Genomic DNA, 23,721 nt, shown 5'->3' on the forward strand with positions numbered 1-23,721 from the left:
AGGCTGATTGGTCAGGAGGCAGTAAACGTCATCGGCAGTTTCAAAATTTAAAACAACTGCTTTTGTCGTGGACGTGTATTCTCGGAGACGGCTACACTGTTAGAGGTTTGCATCATTAAATTAACATTGTCTATGATGTAGTGCAGCCATCAACATTTGATACCCTTAGTTATATCTGTGCATTGTGTGGGAGCTGACATAAAGACACATCGTGATGCATGTTTTGACATAAATAGTAAGTTAAGTTATAAAACTAAAGTACCATTGTGCCACTGAGGCCAACGCATCAAGGATTTCCTTTCGATGAAAAATGAAAGACATTTGAAACAACCTGCTCAGAGATTACTTTGTCTTTACTTAAAAGTCCACGTTTTATTTTCCTCCTTAAAAGTCGACTTCTAGTTTGCTTTCTGCAGTACATCCTAGTTTATTAAACTCGTTTTAAGAGAAACTAAAGAAAAGTGATTTCACATATTGGTTGTAAGTCTATTAAGGAGTAATTTCCTTTACTGTTGCTTTAGAGGAGAAGATGGAGGCTGTAGGAGATGGTCTGAAGGTGATGGTTAAAGTCTTTAGGAGAGAGTGCCACAGGGTTTTACACTCTGAGAGGACCACCATTCACGGAGCTGATGGCATGCTGATGTTGCTGCAGCTGGTCATGGCAGATGTTAATAAGCAGGTAACAGTTCATTCCTGTTATTCAAACAGCTTCTCTTCAGTTGGATTCGAAACATTGTTTAGTATACTTTGTTTTCTCGCAGTAAGTTATCCGGCGGCCCAAAAACAAAACTGTACGAGCCCAGTTCACATCATCATCATCATCATCATCATTATCATCATCGTGGCATAATTCAATTGAACCATCAGGCTGACTGTCATCACGTCTATAACTGATGACATTACCACAGGTTTCCGGCTGGGACCGGCCCATTTTTGGACAGCGGGAGAAAGTCTTTCTGCTTTTGAACTGATTGGTTCCAGGCTGTCAGTAATTATGGCTGCTGCTTTCACTGTTTTCTCTCTTCCTGTGACAGCACGGCGGAGAGTTCAAAGTGGCTCTGAGTGATGTCCTGATGGCCTGGAAACACTTACTGTTTGACAAACTTCACCTGCCACCCCCCAACATTGCACGCTTGGAGAACTATGATCTCATCCTGGAGACATACGAATCTTTCCTGAAACGCTCCAACACTGTGGACCTGGTTGATATCCTCTCCATGTACAAACAGCTGAGCCTAGTGGACTCAGACCCACAAGAGCCTGTGAGCCCGGTGAGCATGAGCTGGTTGAAATCAGACTGATGATGTTGACTGTGGATGATCAGATTGGATTCTGAGTTCAAGAAAAGGCCAATCAATGTATCTTTCTAATTACTTTTGTATTCTTTTGCCAAGATCCAGCTGTTTGAGTTTTTATCAGGTAACATGGATGTCTCAGAGTTACCGAACTCTTCAGTCCCATCAACACCATCTAGTAAAAGCAGGCCCTGCAACTCACAGGTACACCCAATCCTGCTTTCATACAATAATACAAATTTGCAATTTATCTCATAAACCACCAGAAGAAACCCCTCTTTCCACTTTGCCCTCTTCCCTCATTTCATGTTTTTTTCCAGGTAAGTGAAATGCCTTTTCTCCCTCTGGCAATAATCCATGTATTTATGTTCCCAGTCTTCAGAGTACTTAATTTCTGTCTGGAATCCATCCTGCTCTTATTGACAGAACTCTATTTCATATCACTTAGATTTAAGAGCGCAATGTGAATTCAATTACCAGGCAGATGTTTAAAGTAACAAAATGTGGGACTGGACAAGAGCTTCTGTAACAGAGTCTCCCTTTCCTCCGCTCTTCTGTCACTTGTGAATTTAGGAGTTTTTAGTGGAGGCTTGCCACCGCACTTTGGAGTGTAATATGTGTGGTCAGCTGCCTGTTTTAGCGGTTTTACTTCGGCCGTAAAGCTACTGTCCGTTTTTGGTAGTTTTTAAGCACAACCTGGACTGGCCTCAAGCCAAATGTTTTACTAAAAGAATAGGTCAACATTTTGGAAATACCTTTTATCTCCCTTCTTGTTGTGAATTAGATAAGACAACCGATGCTACACTCTTGTCTTAGCTTAGCTTAGCACGAAGACTTGAAACAGGCTCCAACAGTTAGCCTGGCTCTGGAAAAAACTAAAGATTCCTTCAAACACCTCTTAAAGCTCACTAACACACAAGTTATATCTCGTCTGTTTAATCAGCACAATAACGGAAGTGTAAAAATGACAATTTGCTGTTACTTGCTGCAGTCTCTGCTTGTTGCCTGGCAACTGGTCCCAGCCAAGACATACGTTTTCAATAAATCGGAAATATTGAATTCTCCCATTTTGTAATTGAGAAGCGGGGCTAGTTGTTTAAGCCTGTTCCAGGTCTTTTTGTTAAAGTAATCAAACCCGCTGCAGCTTCATGTTTAGCAGACAGATTTGAGCTGGTGGCTAGTACATTTTTTTTTTTTTAAGATTATTTCTAACCAGAATGATAATGATACTTGTATTTTATCTTCTATTATCAATAGGTAAAAATAGCAGTGAGAAGGGTTTTCTGCTCCTATCTGGATTTGCTCGTGAATGCCAAGAACGACATGGCGCTGGCGCTAACCATTGACGTCCCTAGTCGCGCTCTTGGACGTCAGGCATTTACCGACATAAAGCACGCTGCACGGAACAACAACACTTCTCTCTTCTTGGTAAGAAACCGCCACACCCAGCATGTGCTCAAGAATGTACTCAAGTATTTGGTTTGATTTAGTGTTGTTGGATTTCTGGGTAATTCTATAGGGATCATGGGATAGGAGATGCAAAAATAAGCCTTGCCTTCAGCCTATTCCTTTTCCGTTTAGCTACAGTGGCGAATTGTGGGAAATAATGGTTTCTTTCATGTATGTTAACCAAAATTGCGGCTGAAACTTACAATTATTTTCAAAGTCTATTAATCTGTTCAATATTTGCTTGATTAATCGATTAGTTGTTTGGTCTAGAAAATGTCAGAAAATTGTGAAAAATGTGGATCAGGCAAAACAAGACATTTCAGGACGTCCTCTTGGGCTTTTGGGAAACAAAAGCCCAAGATGACGTCCTGAAATGTCTTCTTTTGTCCACAACTCAAAGGTGTTCAGTTTACTGTCCCAGAGGAGTTAAGAAACTAGAGGATATTCACAATGAAGAAGCTGGAATCAAAGATCTTTTACTTTTGTCTTTAAAAAACAATACTCAAACCGAATAATCAAAAAAAGATGACAACTATTTGTTTAATCTTTGTAGCTCTAACCAAAATAAAATTATTCGTCATGCTTAGGCTTCAGCAATGATGTATTCACACTTAACAAAAAACTTCCTCTCACATCATTTGGGCCTCTTTCATGCTTTTGCAGGCTGTGACATCTTTTGTGAGGGCCATCCAGCTCGGAGGGAAGGGCTACGCTCCAGCTGAGTCTGACCCACTGAGGAAACATGTCAAAGGCCTGTCGGACTTCGTTCAGTTTCTAGACAACCTGGAAGAAATCCTGGGAGAGATTCCTGACCCAAGGTACACAATCAGCTTAATCCAGGCTCCCACTCGCTCCCTGTCTTATACTGTCTCTTTTGAGGTAATGCCTCCCTTCTTGAGACAGAATCGGTTGTAAATGTTGGGAGGCAGGGATGTGCTCCATTCAGGACTGAACTTTAAATCCCAGCTTAGCTTAATGAAATTAAGTTGTAAAAGTGGTACAAAGGGAGGAGAAGTCGAGCTGGGCGATGTTCAAATACCCCTGTATTTCTGACCAAATACATCAATGTCGATATTGTTGCAATACTTTAGGGTTGACGTTTTTCCAATATATTTACACAATGACAGTTTTGATAATTAATCACCAATAATGTGGACACAATGACCAAGTGTCTAAAGGCAAATAATAGAACAGCCTGGTAAGTTCAGAAAATGGCATCACTTGTAATGCAGCCTTTAAAACCAGGAAAAGACAACACTTGTCATATTATATTATGATATCCAAAATGTAAGACAATATCTAGCCTCATATATCAATATAATACTCAGCCCTAAGTAGAAGTGAATGACTAAAAACCCAAAGGAAAACAAATTACTCATTTTATTTTACAGTAGCCTAGCACAACTCAGTTTTTAAAATGTACCTACCAGACTAATTTTTACAGTTTACCTTGTTTGTTTAATCGGTACAAAGATAAAGTGTAAGAACAAGCTGGCTGAGCTAATTGTCTACTGGTTCTTCATATATGTGTGACTAAATGAAGGTATGGTTTGTCTGTCTATGTTGTGACAGGATGTCCCAAAATGCATTAATGTGACCGTAACTGGCACAAAGTGCTTTTAAAAGCATCCCATGTGATGGAATGCCACCGGACAGTCTTAAGGTCGATTTGTTTGTAGTCCTGGTCTTGCAGTACTTCGAAAGACTGAATCACAATTGTGTCCGAAATCCGGACCTAATTGAACAGCAACTTTGGCTCGCCACAGGGCATGGAAAATTCTAAGAACTCATCAGGTTCGTTCTGGTGAACCATTGCTCGTGCTTGAGCAGGAGACCATCAAGCCGCTAAGAGTCACTACAGTCTTCGTGTCTGTGGTCCAGTCAGAGACGCTCTGAATTTCAAAAAGCCATCTACAAGCAACTTTCTGTTTCAAATGATTCATTTTACCAGCTGAGGTCGAATACACCAAAACTATGGATTTATGACTCAGTGGGATTTTTTTTCTTCTAATTACTTCACATCTTCCTGCAATTCAAATTCATTTTCACTTTCTATTGTAGCCGATTCAATTCTCATTACTTACTTACGCCTACTTCCCCTCCTGGGGCATAGGCCGGCGACAAGGGTTCTCCAGGCACTCCGGTCCTGTGCGATTTTCTCCAGTTGTCCCCAAGAGTGGCCTGTTCTCTTGACGTCAGCGTCCAGGTCTCGACGCCAGCTGTTTCGGGGTCAACCCCTTTTTCTCTTCCCCTGAGGGTTCCCGGAAAGAGATTGCCTGGTTATGTTTGAAGCCGGCAATTCTCATTAATTGAATACAATTCTGCTTTGTGTGTGTGTGTGTGTGTGTGTGTGTGGGGGGGGGGTTAAAGTCTGTTAGAATATATTACACACAGGCCTGAAACACACACACACACACACACACACACACACTAAGGTCCTATACATGTACAAATGGAGTGATGTCAGACAGACGGTTGTGCCATCTGCACCTGCGATCATAAAATCCACCTGTCCCACTGCAGCTCGTTATTATTTCCAAATCCCTGTAATGACTCCCATCTAAGCCTCTCATGATAACATTTAGATTGCTAAAGCATGTTCATCTTTGCCACATCAAAGCCTGTCTTTGTTAAATATCTACCCTGTTTGGAGCTCTTTCTTTGATGAATTATCATCAAACCTTAACTCCACAGATCATTCTCCATACCATTACAGATTATTTGGATGTCAAAGCATTTGGCACCACAACAAAAGCGGTTATCAGAAATGATTTAGTCGTTCAATCATGTGAGGGTCGAGCATTTGAAGGGGAAGCTGTTGAAGGCACGATGTAGCCATATCAACACACTGGGATGTTTGCGTAGCGGTGGATACGGCTCTCGCTGCTCTTTTGAGGGTTTTCAGTTCATGCAGGCTGATGAGAGCGCTCCACGTCAGATGAGACGCCGATGTACTCAGCCAACATGTGTCTTTCAACAGGCAGTGCCTTTCCACTCTCAGTGGAGTACTGTGTTTCCTCATACAAACACCTTCTATGGAGAGTTCAGGGCCCCTTGTTCACTGAACATCTGTTTTCCCAAATGATTCTGTTACTGAGCCCTGCTCGCTCACATCCTAGCCGGGTCGGGGTCGGACCACCGCCTCTCCACCTTACTGCGATGCTTTAATGCACTTGACTGTTAACTTACAGACCTGATATGTTGCTATGACGTTTGGACATGTGGCACAAAGCATAAGCGAGCATGTGCGAAAATCCCCAAAAACTATAAAAAGGAAAACCCTGGCGTTTGTCTGGTGACAGTCCATTGGTGAGCACAGTCCCCGTGCCCAGGGTGACTTTAACAGGGATTTGGAGAACATTTTCCGCTTCATAACTGTTAACATTGGCACAGCTGCGCTACACTGAAATAAAGCTGAACTGGATGTTAACACTGAGACAATTATTCTGAGCCCTTAAAGTCAGTGTCCAATTAATTGAAAGTGAAGCTGCAGTATATCTTTTAAAGACATTCAGACTAAGGCCTGGCTTTTTTGAGTTTTCAGTTTTAGGAGAGAGTTATTCATGTTGGCAAATATTGGCTGAACTCTTGAACACTAATTCTATCCAGATGAAAACCTGTATGTGTTTGCAGAAGAAAGGGTCTACTGCTGTCCAAAAAAAACGCAGGGCTTTTTTTTCTTCTTTTCTCTCTACCTACGGCAGAATACCGCTCTCCCAGCAGATGTCATTGTGACTGTCGTTGTGTTTTAATACTCAGTGTGTGTGGAGCCAGGCTGGTGGCTGCCATCAGGGCAGTGCTGGTGAAGGGACGCAGCAGTGGAGATCCAGTGTTCGCTGCAGCTGAGGAGACGACAAAGGAGCTGAAGGAGAGGATCTGCCAGCTACACCAGATCCAAAAAGGGATTTCTAATGGAAGCGGGACAGGGATAAGCCCTGCCAGGGTAATGTATACCTCTGCTCTCCAGCCAGGCAGCTACAGTTTGGGCTGTTGAGTCTCTCCTGGAGTCCATACATTTATACAAACTTCATCTTGATCAGCTGTTGGAGCTGACAGTGCAGTGATTGTAGTTGTGTTGCTCTTCTTTTCCAGCCAAAGGCTTACGCGGTCAATCACTGCACTGCATACGGAGGTCGGGACACAGTGAAGGTGCTGGTGGCTCTGCTGGATGAAGAAGCGCTGACTCCTCCGTGTCAGAACAAGGCAGACCTGCTGTCTGAGGACCAGCCCACCCTCAGTGGAGCAGAGGGGACCAGCTTCCTTAACATGTTCAGGTTGGCACAAACAGTCATGACACTTAGTAACCAGGGCATAACCCGGTTAGTGAATAACAAGGTTATGCCAGTTCTTCCTGTATACATGTTAGGGGAAGCAGTGGGAGAATGACAGGAGTAACTCTACATTCGGTAAAGTAGGTGGCGCTCTGCCAACGGTTTTTCTTCCGGTTGAACTGTGTCAAAACTACACAGACCGATCACTATATTAGTCAAATTTAACAACTTAATGTTTTGTTTACACACTGTTGTCACCGCGTAGGACAGAACAGTGTTCCCGCCAGATGACTTGACCACTTCTTTGACTCATTATAAAGTTATCTGAAACCAGTGTTGGGTGGAACTCTGAAGTAGATTAGACTTTCTTCACTACCACAGGAGTCAGTAAGAGTAGGAAAGCCCCTCAAACAGCAATTAGACCAGCGTGAGGCTGTAAAACTCTCCACTGAAATCATAGAGAAAAAAAATTTCCTACACTACACTAGAACATTTCACTGGTCAAAGATCTAAAATACATATAGTAATGTAAGACAAAATATATAGCCACTGCATGACATTGAATGGTTGATATCTAATTTGTTGCAAAAGCCCAACATCAGTCTGACGCAAATACAAAAACATCTTTTTACATGTTACAACTATGTAAAGCTGCAATAAAGAGAGGCCAGTAGTGGGTAGACTTTGTGGTTAGTGTGACCATGTAACCTTCTTGCTTTTGAATTTCATAAACCTCTGGTCTTTGCTTCTCATTGTGGCTCGCCCCTCAGATCCCCTGAAGTGTCTACTGGATGCTCTCCAGAACCTCTAAAGAACCGAGTCCAGAGCCGACTAGACCTGCTCAAACCCAAGGTAACATGGGCCCCTTTCTCCAACAGCCCCAAATCCAAACCATCAGTTACTTCAAATTGAATCACATGTACAAACACTGAAAATAATGTCTTTACATCCTGTAATTTCTCCCTAGTATTATATTATTTATTTGCTTAGCTGAAGCTCACATCTTAACTGACTTCCACGGTTCCCATTTTCACAGCTGTGTTTTAGTTCTTTGGGTTGGTTTGAGGGTGCTGTTTAAATCCATGGCATAAAACCTCTTATTCGTGGGGGATTCGACCTATTAACCAGTCCTGATGATAACTTATCCTATTGTCAGGGTTCAACTCTTATTTGCTTACAGTGCATAATATAACAGACTCCATATCTGATATCGATATCTCTTTCTTCCTTCCTTCCTTCCTGGCTTTGAGCTCAGCTGTTCTGGGATCAGTGTGAGAGAATCGGTCTCATTGTGATTATGCAGCCTTTGTTGCCCACACGTTTAGAGTATACTGACTTAACTGTTTTGTATGCTTTCGTTGTTGCAATTTAGTCTTCGACACGCGGTAGAAGATTGTTTCACCTGAATCTTGATTTGGTACTTGCAGTTATAACAGGCACTCAGCTGTAAAAACTAACTTAGTACATTTACTTAAGTACCGTTTTTAAGTTACTTGAGCATTTTCATTTTACTACATTTTCTACTTCTTAGATATGTCTTTCTTTTTCATGCACATGGCAATATTCATGTGCAAATACATCAACAGATAATATAGAGACAGGTGTAGAGACACATAGAAACCCCAATTACGACAACAACACCAAATCTTTACAAAGTCAGCAAGATGGTTTGTTTCTACTGTAGCGTATAGGTCAGCCGACATATACAGTAGTATATCATAATGTAAACAATCTGATAGGGATCCCCTAGATCAATATTTTTTTATTATTATTGTGACCAAGATGCATACTAAGCAGGACGATAAGAAATTAAAGTACAAAAACAAGAAAGGAAAAAAAATAATAGGTTTGAGGTAATAACATAGTTTGTCCACCAGGGAGCACGTCAGTATTTATCTTGGTCCCAATTGTTTTAAAGGGGAACTGATGTTATACATTAAAGTCTGTTTGCAGGTCTTGGTAACTACTTTTGCATATGTGACAAATGTTGTATAAAGACTTGTATACTTGTTCATAATTGTATACTTGTATACTGATAAATGTCCTCAAGTGATGTCACTTGAGTTGGAGGTGAAGACTAAACGTATGAAAATGAAAAATATCTGGAGGTGTGTTGTTGGAAAGAATTTAGCTTACTAGACCTTTTTTAGTCCAGTCCTCACCTGTGATGCAGGCTAGAACCAGAACTAGCATCACATACTAGACTGGGTAAACCCCGCCCACTCTGCCGGCGATTTGATTTTGCCATGCAGCTCTGTCTGGAAACGTGTCCGTTTAATTCTCCTGCTTCAGTTCACAATTTTGCGGGAACCAATCAGAAACTGGCTTACCTACCTGAGGCCAGTACTACGAATCAAGAGCAACAAGCCCTGAATTTGTTTCAGTCACTGGGCTTCACCTAACCTAACAACCGCGGTCCTGCGTAAGCTGTGTCACGATGGTGGTTAACAACTAGTTCAATCAACCCAGGTTTTCTAGAGATGCTCGCGTTCACATAAAAGGGGCGGTGTTTGCACAGCACAACCAATTACAGACATCTACCAGAGTTAAATATTTTACACATATTTCACTGCTTCTTTAAACAGGAAGGAAAGCTGGCAATAAATAGACGTGAATGTGTAAATGACAACACATATTAATTAACACTTTCCAATCAGTCAGACATAAGATCTGACCATAATTACATTACGCTTTCAATAAACTGTTGTTGCTTTAGCCTCTTATTTCAGTTGCTACCCTGGCAGTGGTAAGCCATGTGAGAGCAAATTAAAAAAAAATATATCATCATCGTCATAAACTGACAAAGATGCGTAATTCCCTTCACGGAAAATATAAGTCTTTCATGAAGATACCCATCAGGGAATGTGAGCGGGGTTGTTGCTCTCTAAATGCTTTAACTTTTAAGAGCACACCTCAGCGAGTGCCACTCATTCAGTCTATGGCTCAACCGGTGCTTTAACATACAGTAAACCCTGGGTTGAACCTGAAGTTACCTCGTTAACATCAATTTTTTGCTTCGTAATACAGACCTCATGCAAGCTCTTGGCGGGTTTAACACCATGACCATAGAGAAGCGACCAAGCAGCTTCTAGTTTACATTCAACATAGCGTTAACCAAAGTGCAGCAACCCGTTGATGACGCAGTCGCTTGTACGTCACCTGTATCGTTGGTCTGATTGGTTGAAGGACTGTTGAATAGCGTGCAGAGTCATTTAAACTACGCCCGTTGGTCACGAGAAAATACAGAGCAGACTCCCCAGCCAATGCTCAGTCTCTAATCTATTGAGGTTAGCTTGGTCTGGTGATAGACTAATCACACACCCAAAACTCAAAACAATCCATGTCAGTGTTTGACCTGCATTGTGGGTAATGCAGGCGCCAGGTTTTGATGAGACAATTTTCTGGTCAAGACAAGACCAGCTTTAGATTTTAAGGTCGGACCAGTCTTTTAACCTGAAGCAGCTCCACTGTGTGAACTCCTTTTGAACATGTATGCTAAGCATATTTTGTGAAATGGCTCCTTTATTTGATTGCGCTAGCAGATGTCATTTTAGCTCCCCACAATCTGGCTGCCTTCCTGTTTGAGTGCGCTGTAATGGTCCCTGGGCAGCTCGCCGCTTCCTGAACTCGGTGAGCGGAAGCTTTCTGCATCAATTTTACTTTGAAGATGCCATATCAGTCGCGTAATTTGACTAGCAAGGGGGAACTTGAAAGGTTATTGTTTCCTGTTGTCTGCTGAATGACTTTATCCCAGACTTCTCCAGCGGTTTCATCATGCACTGACGTCAACTGGCACACACAGAGATGGACAGATTTAGTTTCTGCTTTTGGGATGTTTCCAAATCTTTTGTCTCTGTGCCACAAATGATCCAAACGCAGAAATAACTTTTAAACAATTTACTGCTGCTCTTCTTTGACGTCCGTAATGATCTTTGCGAGGAGATGCTGATGATTACATGGTTCAGTATCTGCATTTTATTTCAGAGTGATTGCCTCGGTCTCTGACCGTGATAATATGAATGGTGCACCTGTTCTCACTTCTATCACCTTTTTGTGAAATTGCTTGCACCTGCTTGTGGACGTACTTTTAGGAATGTCTTGGTCAGGTGTCTCCAGTCTTGGTTCAGGCGGTGTGCAGGGGTCATTTTAGGACAGCTATCTTTGGAGGAATAGGGGCCGTCTGACCACACGGTGCCATGTTGGGCTCCCATCCGTTGTAATTGGATTAGACGTTTTCCGTCAGCCATAGTTTGGCCGTGTTCACTCATCCATCCCTTCCCATTTTTTCAGTTCTTTTTTATTAGCATGCAACCATGGCAGCATACATTCTTAGCTCCATTATTGAAGTGTGCCTTGTTGTGAGTGTTGCTGTTGTTTTAGGTGCACTTTTAAGAAGTTCTTTTGAAAAGCACAAAGGCTTTGATCCCTTTGTGCTTTACGGACCCACCCAGCTTTGCTCGCTGTATTTTTCTCTCTGATTTTACCTCCCTACTGTGGCCCACTGGCCTGAAGGGTGAAATCCTTGGATTGTGATAATCCCAAGCAGGCGTAGATCAAACAGTGGTTGAAAAGCTGTGGATTTGTGTGCCCCAGGGCCAAGATTGTAGCATTTCGGTATCATTCACTTTCAAACAACTAACTCAGCCTTTCTAATGAGGTGCTGCTCTACTGTGTGTAATTGTGATAAGATTAAAGAAATCATTTCTCCTGATTAAAGTATAAAGCTGGCCTGATAGATGATTCCTCAATCTTTATTATCCCCTTGTAAATTGGTCTGTAGTAAAAAAAAAAATACACCAACGTATATAGGTTAGCTAATTACAGCAAAAGAGACTCATTTCAACTTGTTTTTGTGTCTCTTCCTAGAAGATGAATCCTAATGACTTCGGGGATTGCCTGAATACAATTCCCTGATTTTGTTTTGGTTCCAAACATCAAAGTAAAGGCCGAAAATTTAGGAAAACCTAGGCCACCTGCCCCGAGTCATTGATACTGATCATGAACGTGTCACCATATTATATCAGCTGCATTAACGATTTTTTTTCTCTGTTTATTCCAGCCCAGAGACAAAGTCATTCGATCCCAGTTTGCGTGCACATACAAAGATGAAGAACTGCCACTCAACCGTGTGCTGGAGTTCCCCAGCACCAGCCAGGTCCCTACCTGTGTGCACCCAGCACCCAAATGCCCAACCATCCCAGCTGTGGATGAGGACTGCAGCTCTGATGTGGAGGAGACAACCAAAGGTACAGTGCTGCTCATAAGTTTAGGAACCCATGCTTAAGTTGACTAAAAAGAGGGGGGGGGGGGGGGGGGGGGGGATCTTCTTTTGGAAATTGATCTTAATGCCTTTATTTAAAAAGTTAGGAAAAAGCCAACCTTCAAGGACAGCAATTTTCTTGAATAAATGTAAATTTAAATGTGCTGTATTTATATAGCGCTTTTCCAGTCTTAACAACTGCTCAAAGCGCTTTTACATCTACAGGGAACATTCACCATTCATACACTGTGGCCGGGGCTGCCGTACAAGGTGCCACCTGCTCATCAGATAAACATTCACACACATTCACATTTCGATGCGCAGCACCGGCGGCAACTCTGGGTTGCCCCCTCTGTGGCTGCGCATCGGAGTGTGAATGTGTGTGAATGTTTATCTGATGAGCAGTGTCTTGCCCAAGGACACTTCGACAATGACTGCAGGGGCGGGGATCGAACCACCAACCTTCAGATTGGCAGGCAACCGCTCTACCACTGAGCCACAGCCGCCCCGCAATGTATCAAAAAAAATGTGCTGCCTTAAAATACGGGGGGGTACACACCCCTATGTTAAATTCCCATAGAGGCAGGGACATTTTTTTTAAAGGCCATTTATTTCATGGATCCAGGATACTATGCATCCTGACATGCATGCAAGGTTTGATTTCAGTTAGCCTAATACCTGGTTTGATATGCATTGAGAGATGATCTTATGGAAAGGACTCTAGGTATGGTGAAGAAAAAAAAAAATCTGCCTGTCTCTATGTGAATTTAACAAAGGGGTGCGTCCTATGCCCCTGTATTTAAAGGAAGTACATTTATTTATGATGCATTTATTCACAAAGAAAATTGGTGTCTTTAAAGGTTGCTTTTTTCTAACTTTTTATTAATTAAGGCATTAAGATCAATTTCCAAAAGATTATTATTCCTCTTTTTAGTCAACTTTAGCACGGGTTCATAATCTTATGAGCAGCACTGTACAGATTCAGCTTCATAAAATCCTACAGGAACTTGTTTTTGTGCTCCCCTGCATGCAGAAAAGCTCAAAATGTCAACATAAGCGTTGCAGCGTTTTCTTTCTGCTGGGATAGATTTCAGTTTCCTCTGACGCCACACAGCTGGACTCAGGCCCAGGCACACCTTCACAGCTCAAGCCTTGAACCCTTCCCAGCCCTAGCCCTGGGACTGGTACTTACAATCAGCCATTAAATGAATCTATAAAACTTGCTCACACACACAGACACATCTGTAGTTAAAAACACAAAAGCACACACACACTAACACATACGTTTTGCCCATTTCCCTTTCTGTCTTTTGTTTTTGTGGGAATTCAGGTTCTGCTCCATCAGGTTACATGACAAATGTTCAATTTCAGCTTCATAGAATAAACACACAGCCTGCTTCCCCGACCAGCTAACGTCAGCAATTTCGTCACAACATTTTCCTTTTTTTTCCTACCAGGTTGTCACACTTGCTTTTGCTTTGTTTCAATCTTTCCAGCCAAGTCTACGTCTGAATGCCCGAATAAGGAGCAGAACGGTGTGCAGCGGGGGCCTAGTCTTGAACCAAGAAGTGGAAATGTGCAAAACAGAGGTGCAGGCCCAGGCAATAGGAAGAAAACCGCCACTCAGATGCAGAGAAAGGGCAACAAGAGGAAACAGGTGGATTCTGACCAACATGGTGGTTCAGAGAACGAGCCTCCACAGAAGAAACTTGTCTTGGTCCAAACGCAGGGCAAGAATGTCAGTAAGGCCTCGAGTAAGAAGAAGCTGATATCTGGGCAGGGAAAGCTAACCAGCTTCTTCAGACTCTAATATGGGTTAGTTCTGGTTTCATGTCAGTCAGACTTTCTGTCAAATACTGGTTATACAAAGCAGTTGAATGTTCTTTTTTTTTCTTCCACTGTCAAAGTAAGTTCCAAATAAGGCTGCAACTAATGACTTTTGGTCCCAGTTAATCTGTTCACTGTTAATCAAACTGTTAACCCCCAATTCCAGTTTCTATGCTAAACTAAGTCTAGCTAAACTGGCTAATAGTAGCATTTAACATACAAACATACTGTTTTTTATAACATGTTAAATAGCTTGAGTAGAGATAATATTAGGGATTTAAACTGACCCAGAATAACACTTTAACCAGGATTTTCAGTCTTTATGCTAAGCTAAGCTAAGCTAGTTACCTGGAGGCTTCATTTACAGAACCCACACGAGAATTTCCTCATTTAATTCCAGGAAGAGAGTTTAATATGTTTATACTACAACCCAAAAATGCGATCCTTGTTGACACCAAACCTACTCAGTTGTAACTGAGTGGGTTTGGGCGGGCTTCATTCACAGCCCATTTCCAAAAGGGCTATAAAAACCCGCCTCAACGGCTGGGATTGGTGCCTCGATTTGGAAATATTATGAAATGGGCTGTTCCCAGGCTACAAAAATGTTAAAACTATTCATTTAATTTCTTATTCTGTAAAATCTCAAACGGAAATCTTTACAATTAACAAGAAATAACCAGAACTTTTTGGCGTTTTTGATTGAAAAATTATGTGAATTCCTTATCAAAATGATTGCAGAAGAATCTTCTGTTGATTAACTGAGATTTCTTGTTTTCACACTAAATACCCATTCAGCAGTGAGAAATGTGTGGCTGCAGTGTGAATGGGTCAGTTGGATAGATCATTGGGAGATCTCTGGTCAGTAGTCTTTGTTTCATCAAAACAAGGCCTGCTTTGGGCTTGAAATGTATGTAAATCACTAGTTGTACAGTTTATTTAACTTGCAAAATTACACAGCAAAATCAACTGTAAATATGATGCAGACTTTTAATAAACTTTTATTTGGTTTTACATGTTTGTGTACTCATTTTCTACATTTCATGATAACATACAGTAGAAGGACATTTTTAAAGCACATTCAGGGCAGGATTGGCAGTACTATTGTACCCAGCAGGGTCGGTACACTCTTCCTATCATACACCGCAGCACTAAAGGAAAGGATAAAGAAAGTAAGAAATACTTTTATTAGTAAATATGAACATTAGATATCAGAATCAGGTGTATTGGTCAGGTATGTTGGCAGTGAAAATGAATGTGAATCCCCCTTTGAAACAAGGGTACATAACTTGCTGAGTTTGGCATCATATTATACAGAAACATAGCGGATGAAAGGAAATGCTGGGTTGTGGTGTAAAAACTATGAATTTGCAAATTGTAGATACATTTTTTATTAACTTGTAATCATATAAGATAAAATACCTGATAATAGATAACATAAGTATGGGGGGGGGGGTCACAAATATGTAAAGCTTCAAACTAGAAATAAATACTGGAAACCGCTATCAATGTTTTGTTGTTTTTGTTTAAATTCTCTGAGCAAATGCAACATCTTTGTGGCGTCCATGTTTTTATTCACATGACTTAAAGCTCATGAACACACCAAAGTCAGATGGACTACCGATATTCGGGAAATGGGACAATCTGAGGAGCACATGAATGCATCATTACATAACTTTTCTTTTGCGGTAACCCTCGGGTTATACTTATGGTCAGATTTGACCCTTTTTGTTTCCCGAACACTTTTTATATCAGAAATGTGGGTTTCTTTCAACCAAATTAACCAAACAATGATGCAAGGAGGCATTCTTTGCAGGTAAAATTAATGATTGCTTTCATTGAATTTTGGTTGTTTTATTAAATTTATAGTATTCAAAAAAAAAATTGTAATGGTTGTAAAACTGTACCCTGACTAAACTTTGACAGGAACCAGACTGTGATCAACTCAACATTATAAGTCAAAAGAATTCATGTTTCTGCTTTTTAATATCTTAAAATTAGGTATAATTTTATATAAATTGTTATGAGAATGATTGACCATGAGAAAAGAAAAGTATTGGGAAAATCTGACAAATGTTGAAAAAACATTGAAAAACAAACTCAGAAAAAGCGCCAAAAGAAGTTCATTTTCAATTTTGACCAGAAAGGCTAACAAGTTCACGGGGGAGACAACACAAGGGTTAAGAAGCATGGGTTGCAGATACTTACTGCCATTGTCAGTGTTTCGGCGACCAATGGTCAAACTGTGCTCGGCAGGAGTGTAGCTCAAGCTTTGGTCTGTGAGCAGAGGAAGGCTCCGGGTGAAGGCTGGGTTCGGGTTCAGCCCACGAATACCGTGTCCTTTCAGCCCCATGTCCTGAAACACAGTATTGATTGGTGATTGCATGTAGACCACATGTCAGTGCACCAGGATCTGAACTCTGGATCGTCACAGTTGCAGTAAATTTGCAACAGCTTTCAAAGATTATCTTTTCACTTGCAGCACAGGTGTTGGATCTGTCTTTACCAGCTTAATCCAAGCCACAGGAACCCCAAATGGAAGAAAAACTGTACGTTCCCCGTTTTTATTATATCGCTGTGGCCCGTTTTCTTATACTTCCCCCCCGGTTTGCCCAGTTGGCTTTGTTCTCTCCAACATGGCTGCCTGTTCCCCATTACCACAGAGATAACCACCATGTTCATGACACACAGGAGACGCAACCGCCAGATAAACCCTTTACACATCGCAGCCAAACGTTTGAGAAAGCACAGATATATCATCATTCTTCCCACTGTGATTCCAATAAATTTTTATAGCATTCTGATCATTTGACCTTTTCAGCTAATAGTATTTCCCGGTTTTCCAGTGCTGCCGTAAAAGTTTTTCATAGATGTGTATGAAATATTGACTTCACAGTAGACACGAGGACGGCGACCAATTGAAAGGGGTCAAATGTTCAGTCACAGGATGGACATAATGTGCTCTTTGTTGTTGTTGAACTACGGTGAGCTGCGGTCGTTTGTGGAAAGAAATCTCATACAATAAATAGTTATGATGCATGACCGTTGTTGGCAGAGTTCAATGGCTACAAACTGAGACTAGCCAGATACATTTAAGTGGGATAAATTAAATCAAAGTAGGCCAAATAGTGGGTAGCTTTAGCCAAATAAAGGGTTGGTTCACCAAAATAACAAAAGAAAGATAACCTTGACAACTTCTATATCCAAAGACAAGTGTCCTGGGTATTCTGGGTAATACACTGAACATGCAACTAAAACTGTCTATAAAGAATAGCTAACTGCTTTAATAGCCATTACTAAACTATAGTTACCCTTTGAACAGCTTCAAACTTTGAGAAGTAATCAACAACTGTGATGCGACACTTACTGAGAAAATGAGGATTTTGGGGCTTCCGTCTTCATCCCTCGCGTTGGTGTCAAGCAGGAGGTTTCGTCTGTACGAGAGGGGAACCCCAGCGGGCTCAGTCATGGACTCATCCCCCAGGAACAGGCCGTTTTGCTCCATTGCGCCCTCGTCTCCTTTAGTGGCAGGCGTGGCTACAGTGACCAAGTGGCTGCTCAGCTCAGAGAACAGCACCAGAGTGTACAGGACAGAGTAGACAGAAATCATGGTATCTACAATGTTTAGTTCTCTCTCACCTAATGAGTGTTGCGACCCAGCTCTCAGCTGTCTTATATATTCAGGGACTTTGCTTACAACTTACAACTGTTAAATGTACTTTATTATCATGTATCCTGCAGGGGTCCATCCATCATAACGGCCAAAGGTCTCCGGAAGTTCAAAGGTCACAACCGTAATTTTGAAAGCTGTTCCCTTTGTAAAGATGAAAGTGAATAGCTCTATTTTGTCTGTTTGGAGATGTGATGAATTCAAATGGATAAATAAGGGACACATGGAGGGCTGTAATTTCCGCCACATCCCAGAGTGGTTTCAAGATGGCTCACAGGAGGTCAAAGTGCAGGGAATTAATTATGTATCCTTTCCTTCAGAATCCACATGCTGAAATGAACCCAGCAGGTTAGAGGACAGAGACCACTGGGTGGTCTTAGTGAGTCAATTTCTGTGAATAGCATCAATGGCTGCACATGGCTGAAAACAATCCTATGATGGACCATCAACAAAGGTCAGTTACACGTATGAAAGCAGCAAGACACCAGACTATTGCAACGACAAAACGCATGATGAGTACAGTCCCGATCAGACAGAGCACCTCTTCGCAGGTTACACAACACTGCCGTTTTTGGTCTAAAGTCTAAAATTTAAATAAACAATAAGAGCAGCTTGAAGCGTTTTATTTTTTATTATTGAAAGCCACAGATGAGACCCACTTCTCGATTCATCCAATTGGACAATAAGGGAAAAAATGCAAATGACGTGGCAATTTTCTAATCCGAGCTTTGACTTTTTTTCAACACAGCTACAAAAAAATGTGAGCAGTACAGCGGAAAAAACGAGACACTCAGCAACGCTAACACAAAGAAAGCCCAAGGACACTGAAGCAATCCCGGAAGTACACCGTTGGTTATGTCCTATAGACTACATCCGTTTAAACATACAATATGTAATTTTCTGCCACTAGGAGTCTCTCAATCAAAACAATAATTTTAAAAAATGACAATTCTGTCAGTGCAGTCATCTTCTCCTTTTAGGTCAACACCTAGCTAGAGAGTTTCAACATACTGTTGCAGAGACAAGAATACAAGGTGACTGAAGCATCACTTTGTTTCCTCTCTCTCTCTCTCTCTTTTTTTTTATTCTGCAAATTTTACAAACAGGTTATACAATGTTCAAGAAAAAAAAAGATGTTAATTTCCATCCAGGGAACATTATAATCTTACATTAAATTAAATTAAATTAAAATAAAAATTATATATACACACACACATATATAATTTAAGTAAGTCATTTAAAACCAACACCCTTTCACTTTCTTTATGGTTAGGCCTATGACATCATGCTGCATCACATTTAGTCCAAATTAATGTAATAACCAAAATAAAGAAACCACAACCGGTCACATTTACTCACACAACAACCTCAAAGCAATAATAAAATTAAAAAAAAAAATTCCAGCCAGGCTGCTGGGGCTCAACCATAAACTGTTAATATCAATATACAATCTATGGGCTCAACGCACATGCCACAACACGCACACACACACACAGACACACACACACAGTTCAAACCTTAGCTAACACCAGCATCAACGACCTAAAGCAAGCAGGAATAGCTAGCGTTAGCTAGTAAAATCATTTTCACTAAAATGCAGAAATATGCAACAAACTTACCAAGGCTGCCAATCATTTGAAGAACACGTCCACCTTCCTTTCTGTCTACAACTTTAGGTTACATTTAAAACTCTTAACGAACTAGTTAGTGCTACGGTTATGTGATGCTAGCTAGTAGGTATGCTTCAGTTAGCCAATTGGTCTGTGGACATTTTAGAGTTCAGAAGGCGCCCACGTGTCAATGAATACGCCCAAAAGGGCAACAACGAAATTTGATTGGCTAAAGAATATGACAATCGACAAGGCCTCAGAGTAGAACTTTTCACAAGAGAGCACAGGGGAGAAATCTGATTGGATAAAAGCTGTAATTTATGAGATGCATGGAAATCAGCACAACCGAGCTTGGGAGAGAGTATTAATGAAATGATGGTAATTGACCCGTGGAAACGGACTTTGTAAAATGCACTTGAAATTAATAAATATATAGGCCCATATATATTTTGGAAAATACAAACATAGGCTATAATCATAAAAATATAATTTTTTGATTCTGACAATCTCTTGGCCAGCTGAGAAGGCCTTGCTGGCCCTAACGGCCCACCTCTGGGTAAAGGTCCTTACCCCAATTGAACCACTTAAAGTACCAAAGGTCATGTAGGATTGAAGGGAAAATCCATTTTACCGCAGGGCTATGACGAAAAGAGAGCTGAGCCAGAAGGCAAAGATCTCAATCTACCAATCAATTTTCGTTCCTACACTCACCAAGGGCGTAACTTCGGGCTCAACATTGTAGGGTTGGAGGGTTGAGCTCTCCACTTTTAAACAAACTTGAAATTTTTAGCATCTCAAACACTTCATTTTCTGCATTCTGGTGGATTTTCTGCAACAATTTGTGCCTTTTCTGCATCAAGTCATGGTGCAAATGTCTTTATTTATGTAAAGGAAATTATGATTGGGTATTTGAGGGGGTTGCACTGGCCAGTTTTGGCCATCCCCACTGTAAATTACACCTATGACCCTTACCTATGGTCATGAAGGCTGGCTCATGACCAAAATAACTAGACTGCGGGTATAAGCAGCCAAAACGGACTTTCTTAGGAGGGTGGCTGGCGTCTCTCTTGGAGATAGGGAGAGAAGCTCAATCATCTGTGAGAAACTCAGAGTAGAGTCCCTGCTCCTTTGCATGGAAAGAGCCAGATAAGGTGATTCGGGCATCCAGTAAGGATGCTCCTTGGGCGCCTCCCTGGGGAGGTGTTCCAGGCACGTCCAGCTGGGATGAGACCTGGGGGACCCAGGACTATAGGTGGAGAGATTGTATCTCCACACTGGCCTGGGAACCCCCGGTCAGAGCTGGCTAATGTGGCTCAGGAAAGGGAAGTTTGGGCTGTAGACTTTAACTCTTTTAACACTGGTTTTGTATGGATTACACAAACAAGATATAATGTGTTCACTAGTAGGCTTTAGAGGTGCTGGTAGGCAGGTTTTTTACCTTTGACAGACAGGCAGCTGTATCCCCTCTACTTCCAGTCTTTACGCAATGCTAAGGTAACAAGCTGATTGATGTAGACATGTGATATCAGTCTTCTCATCTAACCCCCAACAAAAAAAGCATATAAACAAAACGCTATTTCCCCAGATGTCTAAATATTAATTTAAAGGAGAATGTGATATGGCACAACTCTGTGATCAGTCCTTGGGAACGTTTGATCGACAAGCACACACACCATCATCAGTTGACGATAAAAGACGGAGGCAGGCGAAAACCAAAGGAACTTCATGTTGACATAGCTCTTCTCGACTCTAAAGGCTTACCTTATTAACATCACAGGAGCCGTAGGGCAGGGGATGGAGAGCCGGGACATGAATAATACTGTAGCTATTGAACTCAGCTGAAGGGGTTTTACTTGGAGCGGTCAGCCTTTATTTTGTAAGTATTATTGTTGGAGGGCGAGGACTTCTACTGAAGGACTGAACTTGTCCACAGGGGCATGGCCGTTCCAGCAGAAGCACAACTGAACTTGTGAGCTTCATGCTCTGTTGTTGTAACCTTTCTCACTCCGTCTCTCTCTTTCTGATAATCTCTCCTTCCCATATTCCCATGTTTCTCATGATGTAGGCTGTATCAATGCCACCTGATCCAAAGCTTCTGGGCCCCAACAGCTTCCTTGACACTCACTGTGAAGATTCAATGAACTCTGAGCTGTGGTGAAGGTCTTTATCTGGTAACTGATTTCTTCTCCCTGCTCTGAACATTTAAGAAATCATTACCATAATTCTCTAACAAAGAACATTAGCAGAAAAGCCAAGAGTCAAATGGTCTTATGAGGACCAGATGTGATTCCGTGGGTATCCAGGAACATTATATACCAAATCTTTATTTTTCCACGACACAGCTCGTCAAATCTTCAACCGATGCCAGTAAAGTTTACTCAACTACTGACTGTGCTGTTGCTGATTTACATTAGGTCTTGTTTGTATGCCGTTGTAATTGCGTCCAGATTTGATCCGACCTCGTGCATGGTTTAAATTTTGAACTCAAGCTGCCGAGTAGTTTTTTCATCAGCTCTGTCAGCTGCTTGCATCACCTGTCAGTGGCCGGTGCTGTATTTCAATCACACCGCCTACAGCTTTGTGCATAAAGAGGCCTCAGAAGTCTGAGCCCTATGACATCAGTAGCAGCATTGTTTTATAATCCTCCGGGGGACAACACATTATTTCCTCGCCCTGTATTAACACGCTGCCTTTCATCACAGACACTCGTCTTCTAATAGAAACTATAAAGGAAAGAAAAACCAAACAGCTCTCTGTCAGAGAAGAGGGGGAGGCTCCGGTTCCAAGGAAATGTGATGCACTGGTGCTCCATACATGATGTTTGATATCTGTGTATTTGTGCTGCCGAGACTTGAGTTGTGCCAGAGGCCGGCATGCTGCATTCAGCAGAGATGTGGGTGCAAATGGGGGGGGGGGGGACCACAATTTGGGCAGGTTTTTTTGTGTTGCCCAGAGAACAGACCATGGTTTCCTGGAACAATGCAGCTGATGAGAGTCTCTCCAAGGAAAATAAGGCTCTGACATCATGGGTTCTTAAAGCACACAGCTGAGCCAACACTGCTATAATCAAGCCTCAGTGAATTTCCACTGTCGACTGAAATTGAGAAAGAAGGAGAATCTCCTCCGATGGTTAAGACACTTTTTTTTCTTCACACATGCTTTAATCTAACTGGTAACATTCCCGTTGTAGTGCGAGGCTCACAGGCTCACTTGTTGGACTCCAGTGTCTCCATTTCCTTTTACATATTTCCTTGGCTCAAGTTAACAATAAAATGTGACACAACAGGCTACTTGTAAATTTGTCATGATCAACTCATCACTGGCCAAGACTGGATGCTAGCCTCCGGATATGAGAATATTTGGAATTAGAGACAACGAATGCTGAGTTGACAACAGGAGGAGTACTAATTAAACCTAGCTGTGTAGGAAGTGAAATCCTGTGTGTGTATTCAGGGGGGGGGGGGGGGGGGGGGGAATGAATGGTTGAAGACTGATGAAGCCTCACAACCACTTTTCCTGAAAACCAAAAAGTGGAATAAGTAGTAAAATTGGTGAGTGTAGTAAAACAGGCCACAAGGTTATTTGAAAGACAATTGTGTTTGTGTGTTTAAGACGAGGCACTGAAGAGTGTGGAGCGATTGTGTTTCAGGGCTCAGTCCAAAATCTGTGTCCTTAGATGCAATGGATCCCGAGTGCTCGCAGATCAATGGGAAACGGATTGTTTTCTTTCCAGAACCATCATGGTCCTTGAGGTTACTCAAACAGCTTTGTGTTGCACTCCTTGAGTCACCATGTAATCCAAAATTAGCCAACATAAGAAGATAAACAGAGCCTTTCTAAAACAATCTGACGTTTGTGTTTTATAATTATTACAACTAGATGATACCGTACATCCACGTTCACTTTGATAATTGGCTTATTTATGATGGCTTGGTTACCCGCCACTGCCCAGACCTCTCTGCACACAATTTCTCCCTGATTTATTTGAACTCTGAATCTTGCAAGCTTGCAGCCTCCCATTGGACCATTAGGAAGAGATAATTGATTCCGTATTAGTCATGGAGACGGATGAAATAACATCCAGGATGTCCAGGATGACCTGGACCTCGCCAACCTCCCTGCTGCTCCACATTTTGGTATCCGCTGTCTGCTGTGCGCCGGCCAGAGAGCCAATTTATCATTATTTGAATGTTGTCCCACATACATCAGTTTTAAAAAGTGCTGACAGTGAGTAGGTTAGAGCTTGGTGCAGTCACTGCAAGCATCCTCCGAAGAGCTGAACATGCAGCCATGGCCTCAGGGAGCACCACGCCCCGGTGTGTTTGCTTTGGCAGACCCCGCC

At 41.8% G+C, this 23,721-nt stretch overlaps 3 protein-coding genes across 4 annotated transcripts in view; 1 reads left to right on the plus strand and 2 right to left on the minus strand.

Annotated features, from left to right (window-relative positions):
* nup37 (nucleoporin 37) overlaps positions 1-19,408 on the minus strand; it is a 33,886-nt gene extending 14,478 nt beyond the window's left edge. Inside the window, exon 1 of the mRNA XM_034863592.1 lies at positions 19,389-19,408. The gene's annotated coding sequence lies outside the window, so the exon portion shown is untranslated. The remainder of the gene's footprint in view (positions 1-19,388) is intronic.
* parpbp (PARP1 binding protein) lies at positions 20-14,235 on the plus strand. 2 transcript variants are annotated; one of them, XM_034863578.1, is made up of 11 exons: positions 20-105; positions 524-679; positions 1,035-1,271; positions 1,395-1,499; positions 2,553-2,723; positions 3,408-3,562; positions 6,504-6,687; positions 6,837-7,018; positions 7,786-7,867; positions 12,075-12,261; positions 13,772-14,235. In XM_034863578.1, the coding sequence occupies exons 2-11, from the start codon at positions 530-532 to the stop codon at positions 14,083-14,085; spliced, it is 1,767 nt and encodes a 588-aa protein (XP_034719469.1). In that variant the 5' UTR covers positions 20-105; positions 524-529; the 3' UTR covers positions 14,086-14,235. The 2 variants fall into 2 exon arrangements, with proteins under 2 accessions (XP_034719469.1, XP_034719470.1); XM_034863579.1 differs by having other exon boundaries at positions 94-235.
* On the minus strand, positions 15,081-18,549 carry pmch (pro-melanin-concentrating hormone). The gene is made up of 3 exons (XM_034863605.1): positions 17,467-18,549; positions 16,308-16,455; positions 15,081-15,250 (listed from the first exon to the last, which is right to left on the minus strand). Exons 1-3 carry the CDS (start codon positions 17,707-17,709, stop codon positions 15,201-15,203), a joined length of 441 nt encoding a protein of 146 aa, XP_034719496.1. The 5' UTR covers positions 17,710-18,549; the 3' UTR covers positions 15,081-15,200.
* Positions 19,409-23,721: the final 4,313 nt, after the last annotated feature.

This window comes from Etheostoma cragini, chromosome 23 (genome assembly GCF_013103735.1).
Source record: "Etheostoma cragini isolate CJK2018 chromosome 23, CSU_Ecrag_1.0, whole genome shotgun sequence".
In the NCBI taxonomy this organism is placed as follows: Eukaryota; Metazoa; Chordata; class Actinopteri; order Perciformes; family Percidae; genus Etheostoma; species Etheostoma cragini.

What these genes read in the sequence shown, in the direction of transcription:
- parpbp (XM_034863578.1), top strand. Translation starts at nt 530, where the DNA reads ATGGAGGCTGTAGGAGATGGTCTGAAGGTGATGGTTAAAGTCTTTAGG. An exon ending in TGGCAGATGTTAATAAGCAG is followed by an intron (nt 680 to 1,034) that starts GTAACAGTTCAT and finishes TTCCTGTGACAG; the next exon opens with CACGGCGGAGAGTTCAAAGT. An exon ending in TAGACCTGCTCAAACCCAAG is followed by an intron (nt 7,868 to 12,074) that starts GTAACATGGGCC and finishes TGTTTATTCCAG; the next exon opens with CCCAGAGACAAAGTCATTCG.
- pmch (XM_034863605.1), bottom strand. Translation starts at nt 17,709, where the DNA reads ATGATTTCTGTCTACTCTGTCCTGTACACTCTGGTGCTGTTCTCTGAG. An exon ending in CCAAAATCCTCATTTTCTCA is followed by an intron (nt 16,456 to 17,466) that starts GTAAGTGTCGCA and finishes ACTGTGTTTCAG; the next exon opens with GACATGGGGCTGAAAGGACA. An exon ending in CCGAAACACTGACAATGGCA is followed by an intron (nt 15,251 to 16,307) that starts GTAAGTATCTGC and finishes CCTTTCCTTTAG; the next exon opens with TGCTGCGGTGTATGATAGGA.